Source organism: Lolium rigidum, chromosome 7, assembly GCF_022539505.1.
Source record: "Lolium rigidum isolate FL_2022 chromosome 7, APGP_CSIRO_Lrig_0.1, whole genome shotgun sequence".
Lineage (NCBI taxonomy): Eukaryota > Viridiplantae > Streptophyta > Magnoliopsida > Poales > Poaceae > Lolium > Lolium rigidum.
Genome location: NC_061514.1, coordinates 176,433,822 through 176,452,349, shown reverse-complemented (window position 1 = coordinate 176,452,349; position 18,528 = coordinate 176,433,822). Strand labels below are relative to the sequence as shown.

Below are 18,528 nucleotides of genomic sequence, written 5' to 3'. Positions count from 1 at the left end.
AAGCGGGCCGGCCGGAAGTGGCCGGAGTTGATGGCGTACCTGGAAGCGCGCGCGGAGGAGGCTGCGGAAGGAGAAGCGGAGGCGCCCGCCGCTGTCGGCGCTGCCCCCGCGCGACGACGACGATGCCGCCGCCGGGCCGCCTCTAGCCTGCGGGAGCACCTCCGAGGCGGCGGCCATCGAGGTGGCGGTGGTCGTCGTCGCCTAGGAAGAGCCGGCGACCAAAAACCCTCCGTCGGCGACATTAAGCGCCCCGATGACAGTATAGTCACTCCGGGGACTAAATCAAGTCTAAATTAGGCCCGTAGTATCCAATGTAGGTCCAAGATGCATGTATTTTGCCTCTAGTATTGTAAATTATGAACGAATTCAGCTTGATCCGATGAAATCGAGTGCAATCGCGAGTTTCGATTTCCCGCGACGTTTGATTTCAGCGAGTTCGGTTCACGCTTTCGATTTCTGTTCTGCGCCATCACTAAATCTCCTAGCAATTTGTTTTTCGGGAGACTGAACTCACTTTATTCGGTTCCGAGAAATAGGAGCTAGAGGTGCTCTAACCGTCACAAATCGAAAACGAAGCTGGTCCTTTTTTGACCTGGAAACGAAGCGGGGTTATGGGAAAAACAAAAACTTGTTGGTCACAGAATCTAACACGAAGCTAGGCTTTTCTGTACTCGATAGCAAAAAGAAGCGGAGTAGAATCCTATCCAAAGGTGGACACACAGAAAAGGGTGAGACAGAGACTGGAACAGAGGCGAACCCAAATCCAGGCCCAACAGCACTAGAGAACACGCCCTCCCCCGCCCCCTTAATTCCTCCTTTGCGGTTTCTTCCGGTGGAGCAGGTAAAGCCGCCGCCCGATGAAGAGCAAAGCGGCCAAGAAGCCCGTCGACGAGGTACGTGTCCCGGTCTCCGCTCCCACTTTCATCGCTTTTTTTTTCTCTCACCTAGGGTTAGCGGATTAGGAGGCCTTTCCCGGCCGGCTTCCAGATTTCCGGTTCTTGTTTAGGATCTTGCAGCCGTTTAGGATGGACGCCGATTGCTATATTTTGGACTAGGATTTGGGGACTTCACCATCCCGGTTGCTTAGATTTCAGACTTAAGACTTTGGATGATGCGATGCCCAATCCTTTTCGACTGTTCTTCGGGAGGAATCCCCACTAACTGAAGCTTTTATCTTTGTTATCTTGTCAGGATGAGGCCAAGTCCAAGAAGATCCGATCCTCGCGCAGCAAGCGCCGACGTGAGCGCCACAGCCGCAGCCGCTCCCCCTCCAGCTCTGGCTCTGGCTCCGATTCCCCGCCCCGCAAGCGCTCCAAGAAACCCACCAAGAAGGTTGTTGACAAGAAGAGCAAGAAAAACAAGCGTAGCAGCACCAGGCGTCGGCGCCACCGTAGCCCGAGCCCGAGCACTAGCCCCAGCAGTAGCCCTTCCACGGTGTCCAGGTCCAGGAGCCACTCCCGCCGCAGCCGCCATAGCAGCATTAGTGCATCTGAGAGGTCTGTGAGCCCACTGCCCAGGAGCCACCCCAAAGATACGAGGAAGGGGAAGGCGAGGGGGAGGGACAGAGACAAAGATCGAAAGAGGAGACGGGCACGGAGATCAAGGAGCTACTCGAGCAGTCCAGCTAGTAGTGGCAGCAGCCAGAGTAGGAGTAGGAGCAAGAGTAAGAGTAGGAAGTGGAGGGCAGGGGGCACACAGGATGATGCAACCAGAGACCGGACTGTACAAGATTATGATAATTACGATGCTTCCTGGACTGAGAGGAACTCTATGAAGAATGTTGATTGGGATGAGGAAGCGGTTGCTGTTGCCACGAAGGGGATCGATGATTTTGAGAAGAATGTGGTGTTGGAGAGGAGGGAGAGGTCACCTTCCGAGGATTCTAAAGAAATGGGTGAGATCTTATCTCCCAAGGATGTGAATGCAGAGGACGAGATCTTACCTAATGGTGGTGGAAGCCCGGACGTTGAGGAGGATCTGGAGCTCATTCTCAGGCAGAAAGCTCTTGCTAACTTCAGGAAGTTTAAGGAAGCATCAGTCAAGCCAGGCAACACAGATAGCAATGGTACAGGAAAGGGAGTATTAACAGATAGGCTAGAGAATACATCTACAAAAATTGCTGAAGCACGGTCTGCTGTCACCCCTTCTCAGATGCATGGAAACAGTTTTGGAGTTGGTCACTCTGCTGGATCACCTGAAATAGAAGATTTTGGGAACAGTACAAGTCCTTGGAACCAGGAAATGAGTCGTGGTGATAAATCACCTGGAATACTCGATTCTGGTGATACTAGTCCCCCAACTCAACAGCAGGGAAGCAGACTAGAATTGATTCGCGCATCTTCTCGTATCATGTCACAGGATGGTAGGAATGGTAGTAGTGTGATGCAAAGGTTGGGAAACAATCCGGCGAGTTCTTCTACTGTAAAACAAAGGTTAGGCAGCAGCACCGGGGTGATTCCTGTGCAAGCAACACGCAGGGTTAGATCAGTTGTGAGCATACCCGCTAGGGAAGGGCTTGGCAGTGAAATTGCGATGACCCCTTCGGCTGTTGAGAATCATGTCCCTGTTGAAAGCAGTAGTGAAGTCAGGCACCCTCCTGTTGAGATAAACAACAATCTTGAAGGAACCAATGGGGATGATAGAAAGACTGGTGAAGCTTCAGCTCCTGAGAGCTCAGTTTTGTCAACTGATGAGGGCAAGAGCCAGGCTGGGACCGAGGACAAAGATGGGTCTCAGTTTGAGAAGCGAACTTTCTCTAGGATGCATGATGGAGAGACGGTGCAGGTAAGCGAGAAACTTCATTGTTGCTCTTTCAAATGTTCAAATCGTCATGGGTGGATGTGAATCATATGCATTGGGTCTTAACTGGCTTTCTTACATTTTTTAGGTCAGTTACAAAGTCTACATACCAACAACGAGCCCGCGTCTTGCAAGGAGGAAGCTGCAGCGCTGAAGGCGTCAAGATGGACTACCATATAGTTGTTGTCAATCCTGCTTTTTGGGGTGCAGCTACGTAGCTGGATAAATTCTATTTTGTTCTAGTGTGAATCGGTGATAGCCATGACTAATAGAAATGATGTCCACATTGAGACTACTAAGTACTTCTTGATAGTAAACTCACACAGAGCTCTGGTAGTTTAAACACGATACTACAATTGTTGTTCAGCTGCGATAAATGGCTGTGCTTTGCCCAAATCAACTTTCTGAGCAGCAAGCAATCTCTGTAGCACATCAGTCGATTACATGCACTAGGATTCTTGTAACCAGTAAGTTTGCTCTTGTATACTGTGATTCAGTCTACTGGTTGCTTGAATTGTTGTTGAGCGGCAGGGTATTGCAGGGAACTATTAGGGATGTGTCTTTTTATGTGTTATTTTTAGTTTTTAATGGTGGTGGACGGCTGAATCATGTCGGCCGGTTTCAAGATTAATCACGGAATTGCACTTGTAATGACAATCCTATTGATTTTTGCGTTGATACCAGAGCTGTTTATCTGTATCCTAAAATTGTTATGGCCTTACGGGATCATCGGCCGGCGGTTACTTTTGGTGAATGATATGTTATGGCGTGGTTATGCCATGAGAATTAATGTCATTAGCGAGTATCTTAGGGAGCGAGAGTTCAAGAGCTGAAAGGTAACAGAGAATGTAATGTTGTTAGTCATGTGTTAGCCCAAGAGGTAGAGTACAATGTCGACTGAAGTTTGGCTACAACAGTTTCTGTCAGATATGCGATGAACTCAGATTGTACTTTACCAGGCACTTAATAAAACCTCAGGTTTTCCATGGAAAAATAATAAGTGTTATGGCGTGGTTAAAGTCATGTACATGCATTATCCTGCGATAGCATTATCCTTTGATCTTGGTCACTCTTTTTTTCGTAACGGCAGGCTGGCCTGCTTTTTCATTGCATTTACAAGGAGAGTACAAAGATGTACTTCCTTCGGTCTCTTTTAATTGACTTGAATTTAGTACAACTTTGAACTAAATTCATCAATTAAAAAAGACCGAAGGGAGTACTGTAGCTACAGGAACTAAAACGAAACAAGCGAAGAAAAAACTAGAGTTACAAAACAGCATCAGCTTCAGGCTAGCAGAGAAACGGAAGTTCAGACTGGTTCAGTGTGGTTCCCTGGGTCTTTGCACGGAAATCCTAGACGTATTGTAGCATTACTCGTCTTTGCAGCAGGTCGCTGCCCGCTGGCCTTTGACCTGCCGGCGTCTCTCCAGTTCTTTGCTTCCTCTATTATCCTTGATCTGATTGTTGATCACTGATTCCTTTTTTTCCTTCTTTCTGAATATAACAATAATTAGTGTCGTCCTAGAATTCATGACACACACGAAATCGTAACTATTTCCACGATCAACAAGAACTCCGACTCCGACTCTCAGCGTACGTCCGTTTTGAGACTGAAGAGGACGGCCGAATCTTGCAGGGAGTCAGACCCATGGGTACTACAAAAGCAGAGGCACCTGCCGACTTCTCTCTCCAGCGAGCGAAACACCAAATCGTCGAATAGTAGCTAACGATCAACATGGCGAGCAGCGCAAGGGTTCTCGCCGCAGCGATGGCCTCGCTCGTCGTCTTGATGCTGCTGCTGTTCATGCCCGGCGGCGCGTCCGCCGCCGGCACCGTCGTCCCCAGCATCGACGCGACACGGACTCGACACCTGCCGCTGCCGCGCGGACTGCTGCGTGGTCCCGAAAGCGTCGCCTTCGACGCGAAAGGCCAAGGCCCTTACAGTGGTGTCTCCGACGGGCGTGTCCTCAGGTGGAACGGCGACAAGGTCGGATGGACGACGTACACCTACAGCCCCGGGTACAGCAGCGAGGCGTGCACGGCATCCATCCTTCGCCCGGAGACCGCCACCGAGAGCCAGTGCGGCCGCCCGCTCGGCCTCCGGTTCCACCTCAAGTCCGGGTACCTATACGTGGCCGACGCCTACAAGGGCCTTATGCGGGTCGCGCCGGGCGGCGGCGAGGCGACGGTTCTAGTCACGGAGGTTGATGGCGCACCTCTACGGTTCACCAACGGGGTGGACGTCGACCAGGTGACCGGCGAGGTCTACTTCACCGACAGCTCCATGAATTACCAGAGGTCGCAGCACGAGATGGTTACCAGAACCGGGGACTCGACAGGCCGTCTAATGAGGTACGACCCACGGACGGGAAACACAGTAGTGCTCCAGGCCGGCATCACTTACCCCAACGGCCTCGCCATAAGCGCTGATCGGACACATCTCGTGATCTCATCGACCGGGCCATGCAAGTTGCTGAGGTACTGGGTCAAGGGTCTCAAGGCAGGCACGATCGAGCTATTCACTGATCTTCCTAGCTATCCCGATAATGTGAGGCCCGACAAGAGAGGAGGATATTGGGTGGCACTGCACCGTGAGAAGACGGAACTCCCCTTTGGTGTCGATAGTCACCTACTAGCATTGAGGATCAACATCGATGGGGAGATAGTCGAGGAGATGAGAGGACCCAAGAGCGTGAGGCCGACCGAGGTGGTGGAGAGGAAAGGCGGCAGACTGTTCATGGGATCCGTCGAGCTTCCTTACGTGGCCGTTGTCAAACGCAAAAAAAAATCGATAAAGAGAATATATTAATATCAAGAAGATACCAATTACACCTAGCCTCTGCAACAACGCATCACCCTAATGGCACTACGGATGCACACAGCCAAAAAACAAGAAAAGAAAACTAAGAAATAAAAGTCCCGCTACAGTATCTCGGGCCTAACAACAGCAATACATCCACCGCCAAGACAACACCTGAATTACAGACTCTCCAAAAACGACGCCTCCAGGAAGGAAACAGTGCCCAAACACCATCGTCGCCCGATCAAAGATCTTAGGTTTTCACCCTGAAGATAGTCCCCGCTCTCAAAACAATGCCTCCACCAAGGTCATTGCCAGGCACAACCAATTAAGGCCAGACCTTAAAGTCAAACGCAAATAGGGATCAATTAATTAGGATGAATAATTTAAGTAGTAGTATTTTTGTTTAATCTATCGGCTCTAAGTTTTCTTAAATATTATGCTATGATTTTGACTATTTTGTGAGTGTACTTTGCTAGTTTGCTAGATGAATTCTTTATGGAACAATGATCTTGTATCTCAGCGTAATCTTTATTCAATGTACATGCTCTTTGTTTTCAATGTTATTCTTATGATTTTTATTTTATTTTTGATTATTTTCTAGTTGTAATTTTCAATTGAACGACAATGCTGCATTAATTCCGTACTTTGTCTCGACTGGTCCTTCATCAAGCACTAAACTAGCGCTATTGTGATTTGTTAACTTCAGAGACATGTAAATACTAGCACTATGTATCTGGCCTTTTCTTTTGTTTCCATTGAACCACAAACTTTCACAGTTAATCGATCTAAGTAGTAATTAAGTAGTTATAGGCTTAGAGATATCTTCACCTCTATAGTAAAAGTGATGCTGCTACTGTTGAAAATAATTAATAACACTCCAAAATAATTGTGTTGATCCTTAATTTAAGTGGAGATGGCAGTGAAGATATATAGGCCACTTTCAGAAACTAGTTAGACGTAAGATACCTGCTGCACATCGCTCAGATTGCATCGATGCAGATTTCTTAGCTTAGCAGAGTAACTAAATACCGTTCCTTCATGCGCGCTCGCTCGCCGCCTTATGTTAATTTCAGGTCTTTCCTCAAATACACAGCCAAGCGTACCACAAGTGTTCCTGCATAGTTATGCACAAAATGCACAATCAAACGTACTGTAAGTCACCGTAAAACAAAATGTACTGTACGTGTTCCTGCATACTCTCTTCATCCACAAACAAGTGCACTCTTCGGTTTTGTTTTAAGTTGAACTTTTTAAAACTTGGCTAACTATATATAAAATTGTAGCAATATTTATGACATGAAATTAGTATATTATGAATCTAATTCTAAGATGAATCTAGTGATACTAATTTGATGTTGTAATTATTGCTATTTCTATAAAGTTTGTCAAACTTTAAAAAACTCACCTTAGCACAACACCTAAAATTTCACTTATTTGTGGATGGAGTGACATACCCAGTAATTTGTGTGATAAGCTTTTGATATCTAGCAGAAATTTGCCACGGTTCTGATGCATCGTGGAAGGATTTTTTTATCCCGGTATCATGAATTATACACAGGTAGGACATCGCGTTTGCCATCATTACTTGCTACGTACAATTTTGAGCTTACATGGAATTGTTTTATATGATGAATCAAGACCTGTTATTGATGGGGTTTTTGTGGTGACATCTCCCAGGCAAAGTGCTGTACTCCCTCATTACCAAAATAACATACTCAACTTTTTCCAAATACATAAGTATATAGACTTATTTTAGTTATAGATCCATATTTATGAAAAGTTGAGCACTTGGAGTATCAAATTCGACAAACCACCCGAAAATTATAACACTGTATAAAGCCTCACGAGAGCGGGTATGCTTCACGATGATTGACTGCATTCATCAAATGTGTGGTCTAAACACTGTATAAACCCCACCATTGTCTATGAAGATAATGATGCTGGTGTTGCACATGTTTAGTCGGGTTAGGTGTGAAGAGTAATTTTCACAAAACATATCAATCTCGAGGCTTTTTATTCACATAAACTATTGAAGCTGAACCAGGTGACAATCTTACTCACTAATTCATGTGAAAATCTCGCATATTTGTTCATTTGATCATTACCAACATCAGGGGCAAAGCCAGGATCCCAAAAACCTAAGGCCAACATTGTGTTATTTGTTGTAATTAGTCTAAATCTTAAACCAAAACCCTATATAGGTGAAAACAAAACTTCGCCCCGAGCCATTGCCCGGGGGCCGGGGTGTAGCTCCGCCCATGATGAACATCATCTTTTGAGTGGCGCGTTCGTGAAATCAATATGATGAGACTGAGATGCAAGGTTCACATGGAGAATCTGCACATACAAATCTGTAAGTCTTGATCCTGGGGGAGTGCATTATACTCGTTTCTCCTTCAATGAGTTTTCTTGAGGTTTCTCTCAATAATGTTTGTTAGGAGGCACACCATGCAACGAGGGAGGCATACACTATGTCTATGTGCCTTTTCTATATACTTTTCTGACTATTTTTTCTGAAGTTTTTGAGGCATTAACAAGGTGTCATGTAGGCCAAAGGAGCCGTTAGGAAATCGTGGCCCCCTTTCTCAGGCGAGAACCCGCATTTTCTTATGGCGGAAGATTTCCCCTTGATTTGGCCTCATCCACCTACCACTATCTGTGGACAGAGGTGAGGGCCTAACCTGAGGTAGGAGGCTGCAGGGAGGAACTCTCTCTTCTTAGGGTTACAGAGATAGAAGCACCTTATATAGGTCAGGACTGGGCTGGGCCAAATGGGCCACAACGAGAGAACAAGAAGACAGCCCAACGGATACACCAACGAGTTGTCTAACACTCCCCCTCAAGATGGGTGATAAATGTCAATCATCCCCATCTTGGCACAGGCAAGATTACACTCCTTTGAGCCCGAGTCCCTTTGTTAAACAATCGCCACTTGTTGTCCCGATCTCACATAAGCCAATGAGATAATCCCTGCATCAATCTTTTCTTTAATAAAGAATCTGTCTATCTCCACATGTTTAGTTCGCTCATGCTGGACAGGGTTATTTGCTATGTTTATGGCAGACATATTATCACACCACACTTTCAAGCTTCCTTGCCTTAAAATTTTCAGCTCTCTTAGAAGGTTTCGTACCCACAACATTTCACCCGAGGCCCTGTGACATAGTTCCGTACTCAGCTTCAGTTCGTTGATTTCGAGACAACAGATTGTTTCTTACTTCTCCATGACACCAAATTTCCTCCAACAAAAACACAATACCCCGAGGTGGATCTTCGATCATCTAAGCGGCTAGCCCAATCCGCATCACAATATCCATCTACATTTAGGTGTCCATTACTTTTAAACAACACTCCTTTTCCCGGAGTGCCCTTCAAATATCTCAAGATTCTTTGAGCTGCTTCCAGTGTCCATCCCTCGGATCATGCATATAGCGACTCACTACACTTACTCGCAAATGATATATCTGGTCTCGTGTGGCATAAGTATATTAGTCTCCCAACAAGTCTTTGATATTTCTCCTTGTTTATGGGTTCTCCAGACTCTGCTGTGATTTTAGTGTTCTGGTCAATAGGTGTTGAAGCCACTCGGCACCCCGGCATGCCCATATCATCTAAGAGATCCAATGTATACTTTCTTTGAGATAGTGATATCCCTTTTGACGATCTTGCAACTTCTATTCCAAGGAAGTATCTAAGTTTTCCCAAATCTTTCACCTCAAAGGCCTGGCTCAAGCATCCTTTCAGTTTCGCGATTTCCACAACATCATCTCCCGTGATGATAATATCATCAACATACACAGCAAGGATAGTGATTTTCTGCTCCGAGTGTCTGTAAAATAAGGTATGGTCTCCATTGCATTGACCATAACCCATGCCACACACCACTTGTCCGAACCTCGTCAAACCAGGCCCGTGGAGATTGTTTGAGGCCATATAGAGATTTCTTCGGCCTACATACCTTCCCTTTAGTTTCGAGGTCCGACAAATCCTGGTGGCATCTCCATATACACCTCCTCTTGAAGATCACCATGCGTAAATGCATTTTTGACATCAAGTTGATGCAAGGGCCATCCGAAATTTGCTGCACAAGAGATCAAAATTCCGACGAGTGCTCATTTTTGCCATCGGTGCAAATGTCTCATCATAGTCAATGCCATAAGTCCGACTATATCCTCTTGCCACAAGTCTTGCCTTATATCTCTCCACTTTTCCTTCCGCATTTTGTTTTACGTAATAGATCCACTTACGAGCCTCATCGTATTCTTTCCTTTAGGGAGATCTCGTTAACTCCCATGTTTTATTTTTCTTCAAGGCCTCTAACTCTTCCATCATAGCATTGCACCATCTCGGGTCCAACCCGGCTGCCTTCCAATCCTTAGGAACAGATACGGTTTGCAGTGAAGCAACAAAAGCCCGAAAAGTGGGTGACAATGCCTCGTAAGAAATATAATTTCCTATGTCATAGTTATCATAACTCAGTCGCTTTGGGGGCCCAACATTTCTTATCCCTTTCCTTATTGCAATTGGCAAGTCTAGGCTATTATTGGACTCAGTCCGAGATTGATTCTCCTCTGCAGAATCTACACTTGTACTTCCTTGATTTTCTCGGTCCAATGGGTTGCTCCCCCGCCCTCGGTCTTGTTGCTCCTCCGGTGCATCTCCTTGTTCCCTTTGTACTTGTCTTCTAGAGTACACAAGTGGATTCTGCAGCCATCTTTGTGGTGGTACAGGTCTAGGTGGTGTAGGTGTACCAGGAATTGCAGGAATCTCCGCAACAATAGGAAATTGTTGATGTTGTTGTTGGTCACCATCTTGCTGTTCTTGATCGAGCACCTTGCCGTTGCTCCCCCTCTTGAGCATCACCAAGATGGTCAATCCCCCGGAACAAGCCACTAAGATCACTCTCACCGTCATAAAATGGTTCCGACTCGCGAAACGTAACATCCATGCTTACAAATGTCCTCCCGTCGGTGGGACTCCAACACTTGTAACCCTTACTGTCTGGAGGAATAGCCAATAAAGATACATTTGATAGCCCGATGATCTAGCTTGCCAACAGATGGCCTGTGATCCCTTACAAAACATGTACAGCCAAAGAGTTTGGGTGGTACAACAAAGTCATTGTTATTTAGAAGGAGTTGGCAAGGAGACTGCATACCTAGAATCTTTGAAGGCATTCTCGTTGATCAAATATGTAGCAGTCATAATCGCCTCACTCCATAAGAATTTTGGAACATTCATGGTAAACATAAGAGATCGAGCCACTTCAAGAATGTGCCTATTCTTCCGCTCAAGCAACTCCATTCCGGGGAGGAGTGTCGGGACATGAAGTCCGGTGCGGTATACCTTGCGAAGATAAGAAAGCAACAAAAGGTTTGTTGATATATTCAGTACCATTATCGGTTCCGATCACTTGCACCCGAACATTGAATTGGTTTTTCACATAGGCACAAAAACTGCGGAAACAAGTGAACACTTCATCTTTGTGACGCATAAGATAGATCCAAGTCATTCCGGAATAGCAAGTCAATAAAAGTCACAAAGTACTTCATGCCACTTATCGACACAACAGGACACGTCCATACATCGAGTGCACTAACACAAATGGGGATACACTTCGATCCCTCTACTAACATAAGAGGTTCTCGTATGCTTAGCATATTCGCAGTGCATCACAACATAATTTGGTTTTGTCCACTCCATTCATTACATCGGGAAAAACTCGAAACATTTTATCAAACGCCATGTGACCCATTCGACAATGATGAACTAGTGCCATACTCTCCTTTCCTCCAACAATCGCAGCAAGCACGGAACTAGCATCATGCCCCATCTTGTCACGATCTATGTGCCAAAGACCTCTATGCCTGGTTGCGGTCCCAATCTTCTTGCTCGCTCTCCCTTTCTTGAATTAAACACATATATCTATCAACTATTATACGGTAGTCCTGCTGATCAATCAAGGCACTTAGAGATAGCAGATTTACTGGAAAAGCAGGAACATGTAGAACTGATGACAATTTTATGTTGGGTGTACATTGCACCGACCCCTCCCCTTTTATAGATTGTGCTGTGCCATCTGCTGTTTGGATAGTGCCTCTATGTGTGGGAGGATACTGAGTATAAGAGTCAAACTCACTAATATTTCCAAGTAACATGTTTGGATGCTCCAGAATCAAGAATCCAATCTGAATTAGCATTATGAGTGGCTATAGAAACTCTATCAATATTACCTTCATCCTTGTAGACATAATGAGCAAAGTTCCCAAAGGTTGCCTCATTTTCTCCTTCTTCCATTGACTGTCCCTGAGAGGTACCTGGTAGTTGACTCCGAAGCTGCTGCCATATGTGCCTTGGGTGATATAGCGTGCTGCTGTCCTCCACCCCTGCCATACTGATATCCATATGGCTGTCCACTACCTCTGCCATAGTGCTGTCCACCACCTCTTCCATGGTGTTGTCCATAGGGCTGTCCACTACCTCTGCCATCACCTCTTCCTCTCGTAGCTTCCTCTCGCCATGTGTGTATCCTCCTCTCCCCCTACTCGGATGTAGCAAAGGAGGTACACCGATGCTTCAAGTGTCCCTTACGCCCACAAGTATAGCGAGTCTCTCATCTCTTGTCTCTCATTAGTGTAGAAGGTTGGATGAGGGACAGAATCGCTTCCCTTTGTCATATTCGGACGCACTTCCTCTCTGGACATAGCTGCAATGGCTTCTTTGAGAGAAGGGGTAGTGGTTTGATGCGGTAAAGCAGCCCTTCTCCCCTCAAAATCTTGATTAAGACCCTTCAAGAACTTCATGACTCGCCGACGTTCAATCCAGCTTGCAGCGAGCACTCACACATTCCCCATGGGCAAGTTCCAGAGGATCAACATGATCTAAATCTCCCCAAAGATGCTGCAACTCAGCCACATATGCCATCACAGTTTTGTTTCCTTGTTGCAAGTCATGCACTTTATCCTCAATCTCAGCAATCAACATAATGTTCCCCTTTCCAGAATAAAGATTTGATAGGGTGTCCCATACCTCTGAAGCTTTTGTGAGTGCCTCTACGGAAGCAGCAATGTTAGGAACCAAAGAGTTAAGCAACCATGCCACAATCAGAGAATTTATGGCATTCCATCTGTTTCCATTCCGGACTGGTCTTGTCTGCTGGTTCTGCGGCTTCACCACTCACACGTTCATCCAGCCCTTTCGAGTTCAAAATCAACGGCGCCCTCCTTGACCACCGGAGATAGTTGGCCACTCCTTCCAACTTGATTTCATTCGCCGGCAGCTCAAGTTTCGACCGATGATGGTATGGGGAACGATTGCTCCCCCTCCAGCGAGATCCTCCTCCATCTCCTTTGGTAGTGATAAGTTACTGCCAGCTTCTCCAGAGCCTTGGCCAAATCCCGTTGTCCCCCATGCTTGACACCAAACTAACCTCTCAGAACCACCAAAGGACTTACCCGCAGGATGCCTCTTCGTCTCCTTACTTGCCACTGCCTTCCCCTCCTTGCCGCCGCAGCAGCCTGCTCCCTTCCTCTTCCTCCCAGCCACCGCAGGCAGCCTACTCCCTTCCTCTTCCTCTTCCTCCTAGCTGCCACAACGAGACTAGGCTTCCGGATCGGCGGTCCTTCCCGTCGTTGCCCTCACCGCCCCTTGCTCGATACCATGTGGACAGAGGTGAGGGCCTAACCTGAGGTAGGAGGCTGCAGGGAGGAACTCTCTCTTCTTAGGGTTACAGAGATAGAAGCACCTTATATAGGTCAGGACTGGGCTGGGCCAAATGGGCCACAACAGAGAACAAGAAGACAGCCCAACAGATACACCAACAGTTGTCTAACACTATCCCTATATATACCACATGTAGTGTCTTGAAGGAACACCCGTTGATAATAAAGATCTACTCCACCTATTTTTCTGTGTCAATTTGTTTTGTACATATGTGCTTGATTTCCGTGTGCACGACTATTTTAATTATACAAGCTTGGACTGGACTCGCCGGCAAAGGTTGTAGATTATATCTCAATCACTTCAGCGAAGATGCTTCCATTCCATCCATAAAATGATGTTTCCAATGGCGAAAAAATGAATCTAAAAAATGTAGCAGATCTCTTTATTTGCTTGATAGAAAGAGAGTACAGCTTACCTAATTTTTCACTACAAAATGTAAGTAGTTATTGTTACGGAGCTAACAACAGGCTGCATGTTCTGTTGCTCAAGCAATCGGACGCTCCAAATTATTCCCGGCGTACGGCTAGTAATTTTACTTCCAAAATCGAAACCTTTACGTGACTCGCCTTCGGTTTGGTGGTCGTACACCTGAGAATTAACCGACTATTACTTCTAGTTGTATCCGAGTAGATCTCATGTTCTGCAGGTTAATTCGCTACGGCGATCGTTGTATCTCTCCCCATATATACACACATCATATATGTGCGCGTGATGTTGTCCAAAGGCAAACGGGAAGCAGGACACATCAGCCGTCCGTTCGAAACGACCCCGATCGAGTTCCCCGGCCGACTAGCTAGTATGGAGAATCAAGATATGTAAGTGCATCTCCCTGATCGTTCGCGATCCTCAATTCTCTCCCTTTTTTAAGGAGTCGCCCTTAATCCTCTTTGTCCAGCATGATGGATATTATATTCATCTGTTAGTAATAGAAATTTATGAATATGGTTCATATAGTTGATTAGGATGGTTATCGTCAGGCTCTTAGAATATCTGGCATAGTTCAAGGGACAAGCTGAGGTCTAGGAAAGACCCGGACGGATGAGTGGGAGAGCTCCTACGTCGACCATTATTTATACTCCCTATCACCCGCTCTAATTGTAGTGTTACCCCTAGATTGAAGTGAATATATGGCATAGTTTCACAAATCATGGTATCTCTAAACACCAGAGGTGTTTTTCAGTAAGTATATTATTATTAAAATAGTCTACCGTTGATTTGTAAGAATTACTAATTTCTTTTCTTAAAAAGCTCGGTACTTTTTGCGGATGCTTGAGCCAAGTGGCCCATAAAGTACGCAAAAAAAGGAAAAGAAGAAATATGCAGGTGGATGGTGTCGTGTTTTAATAATGTTTTGTGCACTAGCCGACACAATCAAAAATTGAGCAGGTGAAAAGGCTTGGCAATCCACACATATTGTAATGGATGGTTCTAGTACGTGAAATAAGACCCCGATGGTTGAGAAGACGGTCGTATGACTTATGTGCAAGCATATTTGCATTATTGCATATTATAGCCTACTTGCAATCAACCCGAAATCCACCATGGTTAGATTTTATCTCATAGCTTCTGGAGATAGAACCTTGTACTCTACTATAATTAACCCACACAAAACATCCTCCAATGCATTGGGCTCTGGATAGGCGTGCGAGTTGATTTCGGCTAAACTCAAAGGGTGCATATGAGAATGTTTCAGCTAATACATCGTCTGACGTTCATTTTCTATCAAACGGTTTGGATCAGGCAGGAATCGGATAGCACAACCACATGATCACGTTGGTTTGTCATTCGCTTCATTTTTTAGCAACCTTTTTTTGAGCAACCGTTTGCTTCATTTTTATGTTTGGGTCAGATTTACGGCATCTATGAACTGGTTTCCACAAAAAAATGAATCAATTTTACATAATACTATTATTTTTTATTAGATCTCTTAAGATAAATAGATTATTGTTCTACTCACCGAGCCTGTCTATTCCTTTAGGTATGAGGTGGTGGAGGAGCATGTGGCTGGTCCTGGATCTCCAGAAACGCTTCAAGTATTGGATATCTCTTTCTTGGAGGAGTCGCTCGAAACTACAACATTGGAGGGAGATCGTGGCACTATTAAGGTTCCACCACCACCACCCATATTGGGGGTGAATTGCAATGACTGGGGTATTTCATTTTACATCAGGACCGATCGTGGGGGCTCTTTACACACATATCCTCATGTGGGTGGGCCATTCAAGAGTCTACAGGAAGCTCAAAAGGCTATTGATACCTTTCTTCATGGCCGCCGGGACCCAGCAATGTAAAGCTCTCCACTTGCGCTCTAGATTTATTCTTTGTGCATACTTGCATTTGATTACTCCTAGCAAGTATACATAGGAGAGTGGACAAATGGAGGCCGAGCTACATGTAGCTCTTTATTTTTTTTAAATCGGAAATCATATTTTGAAGTTTCAAAAAATTCTGAAAAAAAAATCTGAAATGTAGCCAATGATGGAATCTACAAACATGCAAAATCTCAATGTGAAATTCTTAGTACTTTAGGCTACACAAAAATGATAAATGTGTGGATCTGAGAATAGTGAATAGTGCATATTTCAAAACTATAAAACCTGTCATATTTTATCATTTTTGTGTAGGCTACAATACAATAATTTCACATTGAGATTTTGCATGTTTGTCTACATTCAGGATTTTTTTCAGACTTTTTTAAAACTTAAAACTATGATTTTGAATTTTTGAAAATAAAGGGCTAGATGTAGCTCGGCCTCCGTATGTTGTTTTCGGTATACATAGCCAACATGTTTTTCTATGATGTAGGCAACACACAAAAAATAATCTAATTTTCAGCAGTAATCAATAAAAAGAATTCCCCTATGGTTGGACTAAAAAAGGCTGTCAAGATTACAGGCAAAAACACAGCCCACGTGAATTTCAAAATTCTTGTTTTGGTCCACTTGAACTTAGATGGACACTTGAGTTGTTGAAATAGTACATAGTTGTAAGAATAGCTGAAAATAACAAAGTCTATATATTGAAGCGGACATGAATTTCAAAATTCTTGTTTCAGTCCACTTAAACTTAGATGGACAGTTGAGTTGTTGGAATAGTACATAGTAGTAAGCGTAGCTGAAAATAACAAAGTATATATAATTCATGATATATCCCTGCCATTATGTATATGTGGCAGTGTATCTTTGCTAGGAACATGCTCAGCTCAGTTTCTTCCACGTATACTAAATAATGCTAAGGCGAGACCAGCAAGTTCAGTTAACTGGGGAAAACAGTGTTAAGAGCATACTGGATTTGGGGATCTGAAAATGAATGATGGGTACCTTTCCCCCCCTTTTTTACTATGCATTGACAATTGACAACTTACCGACATGTGCACGTTTCAATTGTGTTCTGTTTTTGTCGACTACAGCTCATTAGCTATGTTAAGAGGTAATAACTTGCGAGCTGTTTGATTCCTAACATACAAACCTTCGACAAAATTCTTGGCTGATAACATTTACCGAGTGCTTAGTACCAGATTTTACTCCACCTTTGAGAAAAATAAGATATACTAATCATATGAAATGCTTTGATCTAAACTAGGTTCATGGATGGGCTTTCGTATGCGGAGAGGGGTGTAAAATGTACTCTTTACTGGCCTGATGGCAGTAGGAAGACGCCTTCAAGATCTCATCAAGATGTAATCCGTAATTGGACGTACCAGTTGGCTCAAGCTTTGATGGATGAGTATAATGAGGAGCACCATCTTACGGAGGTTTCCTCTCTGTCCTTCCCGTCTGCCGCCACACTCTGTCGTGCTAACACTATGCTGTACTGTCTTATTCATCCATCTCACAATATTACTTATTGATCGGATCCATGCTTGTTAATTTAGGATCGTGCACATCAAGTCAAAGAAGTTGTGTGCATCGAAGCAATTTTTGAGGGTGATGTGTTTAAGTGGTACACTCATATGAATTTCACTACAACGGCTAAAGGAGTCGACCATGGCATCACCACCAATCTATTTTTTACTGAAGTCATATCTACGAAAGGAGAACTTGAGGAATTGGTTCCCAGCTGTTTACGAATGCTTGAGCCTTCTGATAATGGTTTGTACATGCACTTGCCTTGAATGAATTTTGTTCTAGTTTGTGCATCGCACTAACATGAACCTACCTACAATTGTAGTATCTCAAACTGGTTCATGCACGCATGTTTTATTACCTCTAATTAATAGTTATTACTACTATGCATCTGTGCTTCTTATTCTGTTCTCTTTCTATTGCAAGGTACGTGCCATGGTTGTGAAAATAATGGAAGTGGCGAGCATATGAAGCACCCCAAGGATGCTTCTGAGTACACGGGTGGTCATGTGAGGGACACATGTTTTTTGCCGGCACCTGGATTGCCCCCCATGGAATACCCTGTAGGCGACGAGGATGAAGTACGTATGATGATTTATTTCCTATCGAGCTAGTGTTTAACAATTGTGTTCAATGTTTGTTGCTAACTGCGTGCCATTTATAGCTGCATCGCGCTGAGGAGGCTAGGTTAAGAGCCGAGCTCACGGTAAGGGCACACCTCGTGCTGTAACTGTAACCCGGATGTGTGTTTATTGATTGATTAATTTCTTTGCTCGTATGTAGGCCTATGAGGATGCAAGCTTTTTTGAAAAGTTCAAGGGCCCCCATCCGGGCCCCTTTCTGGTCAGAGAACCTCTTGTTGAAACCGAAGAAATGCGGCAGCTGTGGTTGGCTTTAGATGGGGCCTGAAGTGAAAGATGACACCCCTTGGCACTTCCTCTAGACCAAATAATGTGATCATACTCCCTCCTATTTAGATTTATCTTTCTAGATTTAGACAAATCTAAGACATCTCTTTCGACAAAGCTCAAACATCTATCTATGAATAGAGGTAGTATTATTAATGTTGATGGGCTGTGCACAGTTAAATTGTTATGTCCTGTTAGCTTGAGATAGATCTGTTCTTAACAGATATATAAGAACGTAATCTCTGATGAATGATGGTTTCATAAGTTCGCTTGTAACAATGCTTGTGCGTTATTGCGTCTTGTTCCTGTGATTGCACGGTAGGTATTGACGCCTTGGCAAACAACGCCCTCTGCAATTTCCCCCCAGATCGCTCGAAGCCGCTATATTCATCTGTCAACCAGAAGTAGCTGTGCACGCAATCACCATACAAGCCCGACATCATCATTACAA

General features: G+C 44.7%; 2 protein-coding genes across 2 annotated transcripts; both read left to right on the top strand.

Annotated features, from left to right (window-relative positions):
- Nucleotides 1-726: 726 nt before the first annotated feature.
- Nucleotides 727-3,313, top strand: LOC124674122 (serine/arginine repetitive matrix protein 2). The gene is made up of 3 exons (XM_047210159.1): nt 727-893; nt 1,192-2,784; nt 2,888-3,313. The coding sequence occupies exons 1-3, from the start codon at nt 858-860 to the stop codon at nt 2,951-2,953; spliced, it is 1,695 nt and encodes a 564-aa protein (XP_047066115.1). The 5' UTR covers nt 727-857; the 3' UTR covers nt 2,954-3,313.
- Nucleotides 3,314-4,534: 1,221 nt separating this feature from the next.
- Nucleotides 4,535-18,078, top strand: LOC124672310 (protein STRICTOSIDINE SYNTHASE-LIKE 10-like). Its single transcript, XM_047208560.1, has 5 exons — nt 4,535-5,062; nt 5,189-5,576; nt 17,596-17,750; nt 17,834-17,875; nt 17,953-18,078. Exons 1-5 carry the CDS (start codon nt 4,535-4,537, stop codon nt 18,076-18,078), a joined length of 1,239 nt encoding a protein of 412 aa, XP_047064516.1.
- Nucleotides 18,079-18,528: the final 450 nt, after the last annotated feature.